The sequence below is a fragment of the Puma concolor genome, chromosome B4 (assembly GCF_028749965.1).
Source record: "Puma concolor isolate L17-30 chromosome B4, mPumCon1.1.hap2, whole genome shotgun sequence".
In the NCBI taxonomy this organism is placed as follows: Eukaryota; Metazoa; Chordata; class Mammalia; order Carnivora; family Felidae; genus Puma; species Puma concolor.
The window spans coordinates 114,643,126-114,661,365 of record NC_141673.1 but is presented as its reverse complement, the minus strand read 5'-3'; the positions used below and the strand labels follow the sequence as shown (position 1 = coordinate 114,661,365).

At 33.8% G+C, this 18,240-nt stretch overlaps 1 protein-coding gene across 4 annotated transcripts in view; it reads left to right on the top strand.

Moving 5' to 3' along the window:
• Positions 1-18,240, top strand: part of ZEB1 (zinc finger E-box binding homeobox 1) — a 200,393-nt gene that overhangs the window by 157,727 nt on the left and 24,426 nt on the right. For 2 of the 4 annotated variants that reach the window (XM_086714631.1, XM_086714629.1), the window contains exon 3: positions 11,971-12,030. In XM_086714631.1, coding sequence (XP_086570757.1) covers positions 11,971-12,030 — 60 coding nt within the window. Of the gene's footprint in view, positions 1-11,967; positions 12,031-18,240 lie in introns of all 4 variants that reach the window. The other 2 variants (XM_086714630.1, XM_086714628.1) reach the window with 1 other exon arrangement.

Below are 18,240 nucleotides of genomic sequence, written 5' to 3'. Positions count from 1 at the left end.
AGTATTGAACTCTACATAGCAGTCTTCTTTGATAGTCAACAAATAGTTGTTATCCTCATTCTTCTCCTTGGTCTAAAATTATTTAACCACTTGATTATTGCTATCATAACAAATTACCACAACACTTAAGGGCTTAAATGACACAAATTTATCACACACAGCCCTGTAGGTCATAAGTCCATCACAGATCTCACTAGGCTAAAATCTAAGTGTTGACAGGGCTACATATCTTTCTAGAGATTCTAAGAGAAGATTCATTTCCTTGTTTATTTGGGCGTTGGCAAAATCCAATTTCTTTGGTTATGGGATCAAAGACTCCACAAAACAGTTTCATCCCAAGAGAACTTCTCCATGCTACTTGTTTTTAGTCATACCTCCCTCTCACCACAAACCCTGGTAACCATGATCTGTTCTCTGTCACTGTAGTTTTGCCTATTTGAGAATGTCATACAGATGAAATCATATAGTATGAAATATATTGTATCTGGCTTCTTTCACACAGCATGCCTTTAAGATTTGTTGAAGTTGTCCCATGGATCAATAGCTTGACTCTGTCAATGAGTAGTATTCCATTGTATGGATGTACCAATTTATTTATCCATTCACCCCCTGAAGGACATTTGGATTATTTACAGTTTATGGAGATTACTAATACAGCTACTATATACATTAGTGTATATGTGGTTAATTATGAACATGGTTTTTGGTTCTCTTAAGTAATCTAGAAGTAGTATTGTTGAGTCATACATTAAATGTGTGTTTAATGTTTTTGTTTTTGTTTTTGTTTTTTAATGCCAAACTGTTTTTCCAGAGTGACTGTTCTGACCCATCAGTACTGTATGAGAGATCCAATTTCTGCACAGCCTCACCACTATTTGATTTTATCAGTTATTTCTCACTTCAGCTATTCTAATAGATGTGTTTTTATACTAGGTGTTGTTTTCATTTCATTTTTCTAATGGCTATTGAAGCTGAACATCTTTTCATGTGCTTATTTGCCATCTGTACAGCCTCTTCCGTGTGGTGTCTGTTCATGTCTTTTGTGCATTTTCTAATCAGGTTATTTTATAAGTTTTGAGTGTTCATTGTAATTGTAGTAGATATTCTCCTAGTCTGTAGCTTGTCTCTTTATTTTCCGATCCTAAGCTTTCACAGAGCAAAAGTTTTAGACTTTGATGAGGTCAGTTTTATCATATTTACCTTTTAAATGGATCATGTTCTTGGTGTCATGTCCAAGAACTCTTTGTTTAACCCAATATCACCAGAATTTTCTCCTTTGAATGCTTTACTTTTTTATTAGATCTATGATCCATTTTGATTTAAAATCTTTGTAAGATACAAGGTTGAGGTGAGGTTCATTTTTTTGGATGACCAGTTGTTCCAATGCTGTTAAAAAGACTGTCCCCTCTCTATGGAGCTGCCTTTGCACCTTTGTCAGAAATTAGTTGTCAGTATTTGTGAGAGTCTGTTTCTGGACTCTATTCTGTTCTGTCGATCTGTGTGTCTATTCCTTTGCCAGTATCACAGCATCTTGATTACTATAATTTTGTAATAAGTCTTAGAATTAGATAATGTTCCTCCAACTTTAATTTTTTTAATTGTTTTCACTATTAAAGTTCCTTTGGCTTTTCATGTGGATTTTAGAGTAATCTTATCTGTGTTGTATACCTCCTGCTGGGATTTTGGTTTAAAATGTGTTAAATCTATAGATCAATTTGGGGAGAACTAACATCTTTATTATGTTAAGGAGTGTTCCAATGAATGAATGTGGTATATCTCTCCATTTTTTTAGATCTTTTCTGTGGGTTGGGGGTGGGGGCTTGTGAGAAAATCTATTTTTCCCCAGCTCCATTGAGATATATTGGACATTTAATATTGTATAAGTGTAAGATGTACAATGTGATTATTTGATATACTTTTATATTATGAAATTATTACTACAGTAAAGTTAATTAACACATTACTTCATACAGTTGCCAGTTTTTGGTATGTGGTGAGAACATTTAAGATGGACTCTTAGAAATTTCAGCATACAATGCAGTATTGTTAAATACATTCACCATGCTATACATTAGGTTCCCAGAACTTACTCATCTCATCATTGGAACTCGTACCTTTTGACTGGCATCTCTGACTTCTCCCACTTCCCCAACTCCTGGAAACCACCAATCTCCTCTCTATTTCTATGAGTTCAGTTTTTCCATTAATCTATACATCTGTTTTTATGCAAGTGCCATACTGTTTTGATTATTATAGCTTTGCAGTGTAGTTTGAAATCAGGAAGTGTGATGCCTCCAGCTTCGTTCTTTTTTCTCAAGATTGCTTTAGCTATACAGGGCCTTTTAAGATTGTTTTTTCCTATTCCTGTTTAAAAAGTCATTGGAATATTCATAGGGATTTCATTGACTCTATAGATGGCTCTGGGTAGTATGGGCATTTTAACAGTATTAATTGTTCCAGTTCATGAACACAGAATATCTTTCCATTTATTTGTATCACATTCGGTTTCCTTCATCAGTATCTTATAGTTTTCAGTGTATAGGTCTTTCACCCCTTGTTTAAATTTACTTCTAAGCATTTTATTCTTTTTGATGCTCTTGTAAATGAGATTGTTTTATTTCTCTTTCAGATAGTTCATTGTTAGTATATAGAATTGCAACTGATTTTTGTATGTTAATTTTTTTATGCTGCATAGCTCTTTGATTTCTCACATCAGTGTCTTTGTAGTTTCAAACACACAGATTGTATACATGTTTTATGAGATTTATAACCATGTATTTCTTCTCTAAAGGGAGAAACTTTCCGATTCTGTGTCTCCCTCTCTCTCTGCCCCTTCCCTGTTCATGCTCTGTCTCTCTCTATCCCAAAAATAAATAAACGTTGAAAACAAAAAAATTAAAAAAAAAAAAAAAAAGGGGGGTGCCTGGGTGGCGCAGTCGGTTAAGCGTCCGACTTCAGCCAGGTCACGATCTCGCGGTCCGTGAGTTTGAGCCCCGCGTCAGGCTCTAGGCTGATGGCTCAGAGCCTGGAGCCTGTTTCCGATTCTGTGTCTCCCTCTCTCTCTGCCCCTTCCCTGTTCATGCTCTGTCTCTTTCTGTCCCAAAAATAAATAAATGTTGAAAAAAAAAATTAAAGGGAGAAACTATTGTGAATATTTTTGTTTTAATTCAGTTTATATAAGTTCACTTATATAGCAAGCAATATTATTGAGTTTTGTGTGTGTGACCTTGTATCTTATGAACTCGCTAATTCTCAGATTTTTTTTGTAGATTCCTTCAGATTTCTATGTAGACAATTTTCTCAAATATAGGGACAGTTTTATCTCTTCCTTTCTAATCTGTATACCTTTATCCCTGTTTATTGACGTATTACAAGATGTCAGGGGTGGTAAAAGTAGACATCTTCCTTTTTCCCAATGTTAGAGGGAAAATATTGTCTTTTACCTTTAAGTATATTGTTAGCATTTGGTATGTTATAGATACCTTTTATCAAATTGGGTAAGTTTCTATTCCTAGTTGGCTGAGAGTTTTCATCATGAATAGATGTTGAATTTTTTCAAATGGTTTTTCTGTCAGTTGATGTGATCATGTGGTTTTGCTTCTTTAGTCTGTTAATAACAGTGAATGCATTAATGGATTTTCAAATACTCAACCAGCCTTGGATTCCCTGGAAAGCCCCACTTAGTCATTTGCTTTTAACATGTTGCTCAATTTGACTTGGTAATACTTTGTTGAAAACTTTTAAGTCAGTGTGCAAGAGGGATATTGGTTTATAGTTTTCTCTATTTTTTATACTATTTTTATATGGTTTTGGTATCAGGGAAATGCTAGCCTCATAAACTGAATTGAAAAGTGTTCCTTTCTTTTTATTTTCTTGAAAAGGTTGTTTAAAATTAGTTGTAGTTTTTCTGTAAATGTCTGCTAGAATTTACAATGGAAACCACCAGGGCCCAGAGTTTTGTTTTGTTTGGGGGGAAGGTTTTAAACTACAAATGCGACTTTTGAAGCAGTTATAGGAATATTCACATTAACTTTTTATCTTGGATAAGTTGTAATAGTTTCTAGTTTTTTGAGAAATTGGTATTTCAAAGTTTTCAAGTTTATTTGTGTAGAGATGTTTACTTTACAGGACTGTATTAATAAGGAAAATAGCTAACAATTAAATATAACTTACAGTGTGCCAGGTACAATACTAAGCACATACTAATCCTTACAGCTACCCTAAGAGGCACTATTATCCTCCAAATTTGTATTATATTATGTAAAATGATTATGGGAGCGCCTGGGTGGCTAAGTTAGTTGAGCATCTGACTCGATCTAGGCTCAAGGTCATGATCCCAAGGTTGCAGGATCAGGCCCCACATTGGGCTCTGTGATGAGCGTGGAGCTTGCTTAAGACTCTCCCTTTGACCCTCTCCTCTGCTCACTCTCTCTCTGTAATTTAATTAATTAATTAATTAAGTGATTATGTACTGCCTTACAAGTATCTTAATGGACATATAATTTTTTATTTTAAATGTAAGTAGTTGCACACAATCTAACTTCTGGCATATTAAAAATATTGACATTTTGACATTCTTATATGTGAGATCCATAGCAATTTAATCTTTCACTTTTAAAAAATAAAAAGAATAAGCTCTTCTTTAAGAGTCAAAATGTTGTAATGTTTACTCCTTGAACTCAGAGTATTCCCTTACTATCTTTTGAATATCTTCTAGCTCTATAATGATACTCCCTTTTCATTCCTGTTATTAGTTTGTGGCTTCCCTCTATTTATCACTCATACTAATGGATTATGCATTTTATTGATCTTTTCAAAGAACTAGCTTTCTTTTTCATTGTTTTTCTCTAATTTTTTTTTTGTCTTTAATTTTATTGATTTCTGCTCTTTATTCCTTCACTCTGCTTGCTCTGGACTTACTTTGCTCCTTTTTCCATTTTTTAACACAGAAGTTTAGAATTTTGATTTGAGAACTTTTTTATAAACATTTAATACTATAAATTGCCCCTTAAGCACTGCTTTACATACATCCCACAAATTGGGATGTGTTGTTTTTCATTTTCTGTTTGAGCTATGGATTCTTTAGAAACACAGTACTCAGTTCTCACAGTGTTTGGAGATTTTCTCATCTTTCTGCTATTAATAGCTATTGAATTTATTTTGGTCAGAGAACATACTTTGTATGATTTTATTTTTTTTAAGTTTGTTTTGTTATACGATCTTAAATATGGTCAGTTTTCATGAGTGTTTTACGTGCATTTAAAAAGAATGTGTAGGGACACCTGGGTGGTTCAGTTAGTTAAGCATCCAGCTCTTGACTTTGGCTCAGGTCATGATCTCATCGTTTGTGAGTTCAAGCCCCATATGGAGCTCTGCGCTGATAGTGCAAAGCCTGCTTGGGATTCTCTCTCTCTTCATTGCCCTTCTCTCTGTCTCAAAATAAATAAACTTTAAAAAATAATAAAAGTCAAAAAAATAAAATAAATAAATAAATAAATAAATAAATAAATAAATAGAATGTGTAGTCCTCTATTGTTGGATGCAATGTTATACAAATATCAGTTTGTGTATATCCTTGTGATTTTCTGTCAACTTGTCCTGTCAGTTAATATGAGAGGGGCATTGAATTCTCCCACTGTACACATGCATTTTTCTTCTCTACTTCTGTTGGTTACATATTTTGAAGCTCAGTTGTTAGATGCATACTCTTTTATAGATTGTTACGGCTTCTTGGTGAATTAACCCTCTTACTATATAACGTTTCTCTATATTTCTGGTAACTTTCTTAGCTCTAGAGTCTACTTTGTCTGATATAAAATAGTTACTCTAGCTTTCTTTTGATGAGTCTTTACATAGTATATCTTTTTCCTTTTTACTTCTTTACTTTTAACCTATCTATAACATTGTGTTTGAAATAATTTTTTTTTCTTAGAGTACTATAAATGGGGCTTGGTTTTTCTTTAAATCTCTTCTAACAATCTGTATCCCCTTATATTGCTTCATTTAGACCATTTACATGTAATGTAAGTTTTGATGGTTGGATATAGGTTTACGATTGTATTATTTGCTTTGTGTTTGTTCCCTCTTGTCCTTCTGTTTCTCCTTTCATGCCTTCTTTTGGATCATTTGAATATGTTTTAGTATTGTATTTTCATTTGTTTATTTCATTTTTACTATATCTTTTTGTATAGAATTTTTAGTAGTTGCTCTGTAGATGAGAATTTACATACTTTTCACAGTTTACTTAGAATAAGTATTTCACCACTTCAAGTAAAATGTACAGACTTTACATCCATATGGGTCCCATTACCTTCTCTCCTTTATATTGTAGTTGTCATATATACTACATCATTTCTTTTGTTCTCTTTCATTCATGACATTTCAAATTTTTCTCTAATATCATTTGCCCTTCTTTCTGAAGGTCTTCCTTAGCAGTTCTTTTATATCAGGTTTGCCGGCTGTGCACTCTATTCACTTTCCTACATCTGAGAATATCTTTATTTTACCTTTGTTTCAAAAGTATATGTTCCCTGGATACAGAATTTGGGGTTGACAGGTTTTTATCATTTAGCACTTGTTAAAAAATGTTCTTTTTCCTCATGAAGCCCTTTATTTCTAATGATAAATCTGCCTTCTTTTAAATTATTGTTCCCATATAGTTGTGTATCATTTTCTCTGTCTCTTTTCAGAATTTTTTTTATCTTTAGTTTTCAGAGTTTGATTAATGGTCTAGGCTTGGATTTGGGGGGCTTTATCCTATTTGAAATTAAGTTAACTTTTTTAATCTATTGGTGTGTTTTTTATTAAATTTGGAAAGTTTTTAGTTGCTACTTCGTGATATATTTTTTTCACACCATACTCTTTTTTTTCTCCTTCTGGAACTCCAATGACCAAATGTTAGATGTTTCATTATTGTCCCACACATCTCTGGGACTCATTTATTTTTTTTAATGTTTTCACTTTGTTGTCCAAATTGGGTAATTTCCATTTATGTACCATCAAATTCACTGATCTTTCCTCTTTCACCCCCATTTTGCTGTAGAGTCCATCTGGTGATTTTTGTAAAGAAATTTGTTACTGTATTTTTAGTTCTAAAATTTCCTTTGCGTTCTTATTTATATCTTCTGTTTGCTGATAAGAATTTGCCTAGACTTTTTGTCTTTCCATTATTTTCAAGTGTTCATCCTCAGCTCTTGGAGTACTTTCATAGTAGCTGATTAAAGTCTTTGATATTTTCAACATGTGTGTCTTTTCAGTATTGCCGTCTTAGAATTTGAGATTTTCCTGGTTCTTCATATGCCAGGTAATTTTGGATTGTATCGTAGACATTTTGAATATCATCTTATGAGACTCTTCGTCTTCTTTAAATCCTGTGGAGAATTTTGATATTTTGGGTTTAGCAGGCAACTTATCCAGTTGTATCAGGCTATAAGTTCCAAACAATTTTCTATGGGTTCCAATATCAATTCAGTTTTCAAAGCATTTGCAATGCTTTTTGGATCTGTGTGCCATACAGTGGCTATTCTGGGACATGACTAACGGTCTTATCCTTACTTTAGTTCTCAAAGCCTATGGTCAGATCCACACATGGGAAGTTCACAAGCAGCTTTATATGGTTAGTTTCCTGTACTGCTCCATTTCTATGATCTCCCGGGTACTTTGAGTTCCCTGAGACTTCCCTTTCCAGTTCTTTATCCAAAATTCTGGGACTTCTTGGCCATATTTTGCCACATACTTCCCATTATGCCTTGCAGGAAGAAGGGCTGCAAGAAGTTAGGGAGAAAGAACTTGATGGAAGTTTGTACCATCCTCTTGGAGCCACAGCTCCTCTGGACAAAAAGTTTCCCCTTCTTTGGAGTTTTAGGTACCTTTACATTCTTGCCATCATCATGATCTCCACTGCTACCTTGGGATGATATAGGGGCTGGGACACAAGAGAATCCAGGGGAAAAAATGGTTTTCCCCTTCTTTGAGTCCTTTCCTACTCCTTGAGCCTAAACTAGAGAGCTTTCCATAGAGTTTTTTCTGCTATGCCCGTGTCTACTTCTAGGTTTAGGCTGCCTTGAATCCAAGCCAGGGAGTAGGAAAGTGATTAAATAGTATTTTGAATTCTTGTCATGTCTTCTTCCCCAGTCTTCTTGGTATGATTTATGTTTTAGAGTCTTCAAATAACTCCTCCATGCATTCTCCCCAGGTTTTTTTCAGCTGTATTCAATGGGACACGCAGGGTGGTTTGTGTTTATTTCGTCTTAACCAAATTTGACCTTAGCTATATATATTTCTTTACTTTTGTTTAAGTTAACAGGTATTCATGGAGGCTGTGAATTACATTTATTGTGACTTTGATGGACAGTTATACCAAAAATATATGCATATATGTAGAAACTAGAGGATACATGTATGAAAGAAAAGTGAAGCTGTCTGGAAATACTCGGAAGAACCACACAGTAAAAAAAATCATTTCTGATTAAAGTTTAAACACTTTATGTTTAGCTTCAGGAATCTATTGGTGTTTACTTCACAGCACTGTCAGGGAAGACTTACAGAATGAGAGAAATGTGAACTTATCTTTAAAGAATCAGATTAGTAAAAGTTTTTCAGATGGAATAGATAACAGCATTCTAGGCAGAGGGGTCAGTCTGAGAAAAGGCAGGTATAAATGTGCATGGCATGTGTGGATGTGCGTTATAGAGGAAGAGATAAAAGCAGGAAAGGAAAATCTGGTTCAGTTACCTGCTTCTTGTGCCATGTTAGAAATTGCTATAAAATCTTCTCACAAACACATTTGAAATGGTTAGGAACACATTGGTATGAATTCAAAATGAAAGTTTTAGAATTTTGTACATGTGCTTAATAATCAGTCCTGTACTTTGAACTGGTCTATCCTGCCATTGACATTAAGTCTTCTGGATTTTTGGTTAACATGAATTGCATTTGCTATCCTTGCTTTTCCTTACTAACTAGGAATTACATCTTATGGCAAAATAAATATGTCCTATCTCTCTAAATTTGTGCTATCTGCCATTGACTTATTTTTCAGTTAAACTTTTTTTTACTGTTTTTTAATATTTGTTTATTTTGAGAGAGAGAGAGCGAGAGAGAGAATCCTAAGCAGGCTCCATGCTGTCAACACAGAGCCCAATGCAGAGCTTGATCTCATGAACCATAAGGTCATGACCTGAGCTGAAATCAAGAGTCAGACGCCCAACTAACTGAGCCACCCAGGCATCCTAAACTTCTAATTTTAAGATAATGATAGATCTGCAAATAATTCACAGATAGTTGTAGATTCACAAATAATTCACAGATCCTATATGCCCTTTACTCCTTTTCCCCCCAATGGTAACATCTTCTAAAACTGTAGTACTGTATCACAACCAGAATATTGACATTGATATGAACACGATACAGAACAATTCCATAGAGCTCCCTCATTGCCTTTTATACACCCGCCTTCCCCTACCCTCTGCCCCAACCCTAACCTCTCACAACCACAAATTTCTTCTCCATTTTTATAATTTTGTTATTTCAAGAATGTTACATAAATAGAATCATACAGCATGTAATCTTTTGAATTGGCTTTTTGACTTTCCATAATTTCTTGAGAGATTGATCTAAGTTGCTGCATGTATCAGTAAATTGTCCCTTTTGTTGCTGAGAAGTATTTCATGACCTATTTTTCAGCTATCTTTTGCCATTATTTGAAAAAACAAAGTCTTGTTACTCAGGAATTTTTCCTCATTTGTGTATTTGCTTTGGAATTTGGGCTAAAGCAAAAGCCTTAGGAGTATTCCAGTTTACTTTTCTAAATTGTATTTTGGTTCATCAGTCACAATGTGTTGACATTAGTAAGTCTTACAGGAGAGAAAATCTTGTGCACAAGGAAATTCTACTACTTTACTACCCTTATCTTTTCTAAACTATAAGTAAGATCAGAACACGTGAGGAAGAAGTATGCTTGAACAATATTTAGCTGTTCCCAGTACACCCTCGCGCTAGTCCATGGATGAAGCAGGAAGGAGCTCATTCCTAGCAGCCCTCTGTAGTGAAAGAAGTGTGTTCATGCTGCAGACCAGCAGTAGGATATTTTCTATTTTCATTAGGCAATATGATTCTAGTTCAAAATTCCAGCCCCAATAATGAGGGAAAGAATGGAGACTTCCAGTTTTTAAATCGCAGTAAATTGTAGGGGACCAGATTCTAAAGTATGTTAAATGTTCCTAAGGAGCCTTGATTTTATCCCAAGCAGAAATGAAAGAATGAAGAAGTGAATAAATCATTTACTTGAATTGCAGACATGTTTTTAATTAGCTATAATAACTATAAGTAGAAAAATTAGTAATGTCCAAAATATCATTTTAACTTTTAATATCATTGTCATCTCCTGTCTTAGTAAATAATAACTGTGGTTTGATTTTCATTTGAGGAGAAATAAAGGGCACATATAAATCTACAATAAAAAACTATATTACTATCATATAGTTATACAATTGTCATACTGTTTATTATTTTAATTTAAGTACCTGCTTCAGAGAGAGAAGAAAAAAAGATGTTAGAGATTTGCAAACACTGGTGTTTATCCTACTGCATTATAAACACTTTAGCAAAGGTTTTTAAATTGTCATTTTGCTGATGGCAAGTATAAAATGAAGATACAAGTTAATTGGAAGTTAATCTCATTATTACCTACTGTAGACAGTGTTTTTTATGCCGCTCTAAAGAGGTTTATGCATATTTTAACTATTTTTCACATAGCGATCATCTTTAAGTACTAATATAAAAGTTAATGAGTAAAGAAAATCTGCTGAATAAATCTATCTGATAAGCCAAGGCACTTACAGAAATACATGCTTTATGTGCGCTAAGATTTTTCTTGATTAGTGTTCCATTTCTCAATTCAATTATCAAACTTAGGGGAAGTCTAAATCAAGAGTTTTGACTGGCATATTCAATGGGATTTGATTGGGGTGCAGATAAGTACATGATGTGATGTTTTAGCATGCCTTTATTAGTATTCTGATCATAATTATGTGTACTCTGCTACCACTTTTTTTAAAAGCAATTTTTAACTCCATCATGTCTTCTATATATGCACATGTTCTTAATAAGCTATTAGAATCAATACAATGTACATGGATATACAAAAATGTACATTCTGCTTGTCAAAATAATATGCATATTTACTCTGCTCTTATTCTGTATAGAATACTACAGTCAGCTCACTATAAGCCTAGGTGGCAAAGGGAGATAAAGTAACATCTGAAAATGTTTACCAGTACTGTGATTATGATTTACCAGAGGTTAGAACAATGAATAGAGTGGCAGAGAAAGTACAGTGCCCTAGGCATTGACTCTGGACACAGTGAAGTTTAGTACAGTCTTCTCTCTAGTTGGCTGGGACTCTGGTTATACAGTGTAGCAGAAAGTACGTTCTGCAGCCATTCAGACCTGAATTAAAATTCCACCTCTACCATCTAATAGCAGTGTGTCCTTGGGCAAGTTATTTAACCTCTTCAAGCCTCAAGTTTCAGTTGTCTTTTTTTTTAACTTATAAAATAGGTAGTTATGAAGGTTAAAAGAAATAAGTTTATAAAGCATCTAGCACAGTGCCTAAAGCAGAAATCTGTGCTTTGCAGAAGAAACAAAAAAAGGAACCCCACTACCTACAGGTAGAACTCCTCTCCCAAAGAAACCTTAAAATCCCAGCATGCTTATAATACTAATGTATATATAATTCCTGGGTTGTATGTAAACATTCACTAATTTTGCTCTTTAATGTACCTTTGTGAGTGTGGTAAAACTGCCAGCTTAATTTCTTTTAAAAAGTTTACTTTTCAAGGACACATTACTTCTAAAAGGGAAAAAATCCAAATTGAATATAATCTAAAAGTTACTTTTCAGATTTCTAGATGTTAAAAATGTTTGTGACGCATGGATCTATTTTAATCTTTTGTACTTTGATTTTAGCAGGAAAGGAAGGACAAGAAATCCTGGGGCCTGAAGCTCAGGCAGATGAAGCGGGATGTGCAGGTACTCTCTTGTCATTTTCTTTCATACTGCAGCCTTTGAACAAAGTCTTTTGTGTCACTGGTTTTTGCATTTGTGAGTCGTGAATTTAGTCTGTTTCCTCCTCTTTCATCTTGACCTCCTTCAGTGTTTAAGTACCCAGGCATATAGGGCACTATATGTAGCATATTTTTCCATCCAAAAAATTAGTGTTTAAATGATGATTTGAACACATATCAAAAATGTTACCAAAGCTATAGAAACACAGATTTAACTATTTTGAGTTTCATTATTAGTTCCCAGGATCTGCATTGAGTTGCCCACAAGACAGAAAGCAGAAGGGAGAAGAATAAGCAAATGTCATGAGTTATCTATAAACCGGATGAGAATCATGAATATTGATGAGTTGAGTGAAAATGTGTCACAGAAAACAAGAGAATCAAAATGTTTTTCTTGTAACTTCTGTGATTGAAAAAGGCCAAGATGAAGTTAAATTATAGTAAACAAAGAAATTTGCTTCTAGATGACTAAAAATACATACACCCTGAGACTTAAGCCTATTCCTCTGTAATGGATTCAAATCGGATTTAAAAAGCAAAAGAGTACGGGTGCCTGGGTGGTTCAGTCAGTTAAGCGTCTGACTTCAGCTCAGGTCATGATCTCACAGTTTGCCAGTTCAAGCCCCATGTTGGGCTCTGTGCTGTCAGCTCAGAGCCTGGAGCCTGCTTTGGATTCTGTGTCTCCCCTCCCTCTCTGTCCCTTCCCCACCTCCTCTCTCTCTCTCTCTCTCTCTCTCTCTCTCAGAAGTAAACATTTTAAAAAATTTTTTAAAAGAAAATGCTATCTTAAAAAAGTACTGTACTTAAAAGTAGTATAATTGTATTTTGTATATTCCACCCTAAGTTAGAAATTTCTATCATATAATTTTAAATAAATTTTGTATTTTCTTTTTTTTGGTTTAACAATTCTAGTTTTGCAGTGCATTTTAGTAATATTCCGTAGAGTCCTATAAATTATCTTCCATTATGTAAGATGAGTGTATTTCATAATAATATGTCAAAAATAGATTTTCATCTATTATAATATTTCATCTAATATAAACGAGCACTGCCATACTTGGCAGTTCTGTAAAACCAAGAGTAAATCTTTGTGCTGTTATTAAAGATGCATTCCAAATTAATTAAATAATACTGGAGTATGTGATGATTTACAGTACTTGCTGCCTAAGATTTTGTATTCTGCCTTTAACTTGGTTGTGTTTAACTTGCATGAATAATGTATTCAATATGTATGTCATCAAGTATTTGTCATGCTAACGTACACATTATATAAAATATTTAAACTAGATATGTGTTTTTAGTAAATAGTATTAATGAACACAAAAGAATGCTGTTTATTACTCCTTTACTGAATGTTAAATGACTTCTATTACCAGAGTTAAGGGCATCTTTCCCCCTTTTAGGCAAAATGCTATCAAAACAAACATTCACAATTCCGAGCGTCAGTATTTCACCTCACACTTTGTTCTTCCCTACAAAAATAAATGAATTTTTTCAGTTGGAACTACTGAGTAGTATATAAATTCCCTTAATCCCCCTCCCCCTCTCTGCAAACTCACATCTGGAAGTTAAGGTAACCTTGTACTAACTTAAATTATTGCTGAAATGTACGGTCCCTCCACCCAGAGGAAGGTGATCCCTGCAGCTTTATTTCCCTGGAACGTGGGGAGTTAGGAGCAAGCAAACATTTAATAAAGCCCTGAAAAGTGTAGTTGTAAGGAAAGAAGGGTAAAAATTAGACATCTGAGACTTTTGAGCACTTAAACTTTAAAGTTATGTTTTGCCTTTGCTTTTGTTACTTCCTTGACTTCTAGGGAATAATGTGCTGACAAAGTAAACAAAAACATTGTACAGAGGTCATCATCATTAGTTCAGAACTTTGTCAGATCCTTTCTTCAGCTGACTTCCTTTTGCAATTCATGAAGTTAAGAGAACTGAAGTCTCAGTTTAGTATTCAGAGAGTGAGAAATTCACCCAAAACCTCCTTTGTTCCTTCTGAGCATCCCTTTTTTGTTTATATAGTTAATAGTTTTGCCAAGTTTGAAAAAAATGGAAGATAGGAAGAAGCCGAAGGATACTTTATTCCAATGGAAATTATTGATAGCTAAATAAAAAGGTTTAATCTTTATATTAAATATTTGCCCCTCTCTCCTTGCTCTAATTCATGATTATAATCACGAACTCTACACTGTAATTCTACACTTTGGCAAATGGTTATGGTCATATGGTCCTATGATCCAAAGTAATTCCATACTTTGACAGTCAGCTCTGAGTTTTGTCATATCTAAAGACAGCCAAATTATCATTATGTTTCTATATATTTACTCACCTGTCTACTATTTAAATCTGTAAGTTTATCAGTATTAAGACTAGAAATTTTGCTTTCAAACTGAGCTTTTTACAATGTACACTTCCCAACACTTAATAAATTTGTGTGTAAAACTGCAAAATTTCTGGTTTCAGCTTGAAATTGTTTTGGTTAGATGCAGGTTCACAGATACCGCATAGTTTAGTTGGAAAGACCAGAATTTGATACCACATCCCTAATACCAAATATTTGATCTAATGGTAACACTTTTTTACTATGTATCTAAGTTTTCTGATCCTAGTTATTTTCATTGGGAAAACTTTTAGTTGAGAAATTATAACGCTAACCTTACAGGACTGCTTTTAGAAAAATAGCTAACAATACATAGCACTTAACATGTGCAGATACAGTACTAAACACATACTATATTAATTTAATTCTCACGACCACCCTAAGAGGTACTATTACTGTCTCCCAAATTTTATATCATGTAGATTGATTATATACTGTCTCACATATTTCTTAATGTACATTTAAATTTTTTTCATTTTAAGTATAAGTAGTTACAATCTAATTTCTGGAATATTAAGAACATTTTTAATATCACTCTTCTATGTAAAATCCAAACAATTTAATACCTGCTAATCATTCAATTTTTAAAAATATGAGTAAGCTCTTCATTAAGAGTCAGAAATTTTATAGTGTTTACTCATGATATAGAATTTGATGTTAATGTAGTATGTATTTCCTATTTGAAGTTATTTTTGATCAGTTGTCATTTCTTTATAAGAAAAACATGCATATAACTTGAAGTTTAAGTTTCTTTTTAATTTCTAGGGATAAGACTCTTAAAAAAAATTTTTTTAGCATATGGATTTATCATATAATTATCAGTACTACACAGTTGACCACAGCATAAATACATTAGAAACTCTAATAAATAATTATTAAAGAAAAATGTACTGGAAATGAAATTAAAGGAGCCAAAGTATTCTTTGATGAGTTCATTTATCAACAGTTCAATGTTACTTATTTCCAGAGGAAAAAATGTTCAGCATTAATTCTTTTTCTATGGTTTGTTTCGCACTCAGATAACCTTATTCTCATAAATAAAGGGGTGCAGTACATTTTTGTGATAACTGATTTACTTGATTCTTTATACATCTTTAGAGTTATGTGCAAAGAGTTATGGTTACATACCAATAAAGTATTTTTAGTGTGGTTAACTGACAATTCTATTAAATGCTCCTTCAATTCTGTTGAAAGCAAAAATTCAAAGCTACCTAATTTGCTCAAGAATTTGTTTCCCAGTCATTAGAATCATCCACTCCCTGATTCTCTGGGACAAATACCAAAAAGGCTTTACCAACACTTACTGATCAAAGGACTGATGATATCTGTTCTTAGCTTTTGTTATTTTTCCCTCTCATTTAGAGGCACCTTGATTAATATATTCAGAAATGGTTGGGGAAATTGAATAATGTTAATTTCAGTACGTTTTGCCAGTACTTTTTTGTAAAAATCCTTTTATCTTACCACATGAGGTAACAATATTTTCATCAATGCCTTAGAGCTACAAACTTAGTTCATTCAGTTTCTGGAAATTTTGTACCTAATCACCTAACTAGCAAAGCCAGTTATCACTGTTATACCAATCAGTCAGATCAGACTTTCTGTCAGGAAAAAAAGTATGTTTTCACTTTTCTAATTCAAATAATTCTGCCAGTACACTATTTGAGAAATTTTATAAAATGTCTCCTATGAGGAACATATAAATTCTAAGTAATGAGAAACAGAGAAACATACAAAGTATAAACATATCTTTTAAAAATAGATTATTCACTAACTATAGAGAACAAACTGATGGTTACCAGAGGGGAGGTTGATGGGGGATGGGTTAAATAGGTGATGAGGATTAAGGAGTGCACTTATCATGATGAACACTGAGTAATGTATAGAAGTGTTGAATCACCATATTGTACAGCTGAAACTAACAACACTGTATGTTAACTAGACTGGAATTAAAATTAAAAACTTAATAATTTTCTTAAAAAAGTAGATTATTCAGTAGTGAGGTTATTTATATCTAATATAATTTCTATAAGTTATAAAACTTTTTGTCTCCAAATGAGTAGTACATTTAGAACCAGTCAGTATATAGGTAAGCTTATAACTTACTCAAGATGCAAGTTTCATGTATAAAATACAGACTGTATAATTCTGCAAAATGTATACGATTTAAAACTCATTCTAGCATCTAGCCTAGATGTGTGCACGCGCACACACACACGTACATAATAGGATATAGAAAAATAAACTTTGTATAAGTGAAGACTTTAATTGAAATAAATGTAATATAATTTAATAAAAATATTTTTAAGCATCTTGTAACCTATATGGAATCAATAAATCACATAAAACTTAAATTTCACTCATGAGTATAATCTAGTTTAACTTAAAAACTTGCAGTTACATTGAAAAGATTCAGTGACATGGACTTGTACTGAGTTAGCTGTTCAGAAATGCTTATTTTTCCAGCTGTTGACAGAATGTAGGAAAGATTTTTGAAAATACTCTTTGCTCTGACCAGGGTTCCTGAAGAGAAGTAAATTTTTTAATAATAGAGAATTGAACAGATGGGGTAATTAAAGGAAAACTACTCTCCATCCCTTTGGCCTTACTATTATATATTTGATTTCAGAGCTTCCTAACTAGAGCCAAAATATCCCTATTTCAGTCACCAGGCTTTACTCCCGATAGAAATCCATGTAAACAGGAAAAACTAGAAGGCCTGTGGTGGTTTTATTTTGCCTTGATTAATCAATAAAGTTTTCCCCAATCAGTATTTTGATTTTTTCCCTTTGGCAACCTGGAGGTTTTTATATTCCAAAGCAATGCACCATATTAATGTATTCAAATATGCTTTTTTCTCTTCTTCCTTTTAAGTTTAAGCAAAGGAGGGGGTGCCTGGGCGGCTCGATTGTTTAAACATCTGACTTTTGATTTCGGCTCAGGTCATGATCTCACATGGTTCGTGAGATAGAGCCCCACGTAGGGCCCCACATTGACAGTGCAGAGACTTCTTGGGATTCCCCCTCTCTCTGCCTCTCTCTCTTCCTCTTCCTTGCCCGCCCCCCTCAAAAATAAATGAATAAACATTTTTTAACAAGTTGAAGCAAAGGATACTATGAAAAGGGGATAGTGGAGGGAAGAACTTTCTGGATTGTAAGAAAAAATATACACAGAAGTTGAGGATTCAGAAACAAACTCCCTTAAAACCCACAGGACCAGCTTACCTCTTAAGCCTTCACTTACCCCTGAATGTAGTAACCCAGTGCTAACTAACTGATAGCTGTTGGCTGTATCAAAAAGGAGGGGAAAAAATGGTGGATCACCACGATTACTATGTCATTGGCTTTAAGGTTTTAAACAGCAGCTGCCATGAGGAGTTCAGTTGCTACCACTGTGCAGGACATGTAGCAAGACTCTTTCAACAAGTGTTAAACAAAAACATGCCCCTACCCCAGCATTTCAATTGGGCCCTATTTTAGTTTGCTGGGAAATGCTGTTTTACAAATTTAGAACTGACAGTTCAGCCTGAAGTGTATAAAGAAGTCAGCCATGAGACACCAGGGAAACCATACAACCCATTACAGTTACTACCACCATGGAGTAGACACTGTCCTCTGGAGCCAGTGGAGGAAATGGAGGAAAACCATGGCACAGCAATCCTGCTTTAGAAATTCAGCAACACTCTGGAGTACCGTCGCAAAGTTGAAAGCATTCCATTATCTCCTGAAATCTTTCTAACTGAAGAAAAAAAAATGCCTCTGCCCTAATCCCACTGTTAAACATTTATTAAGGCAG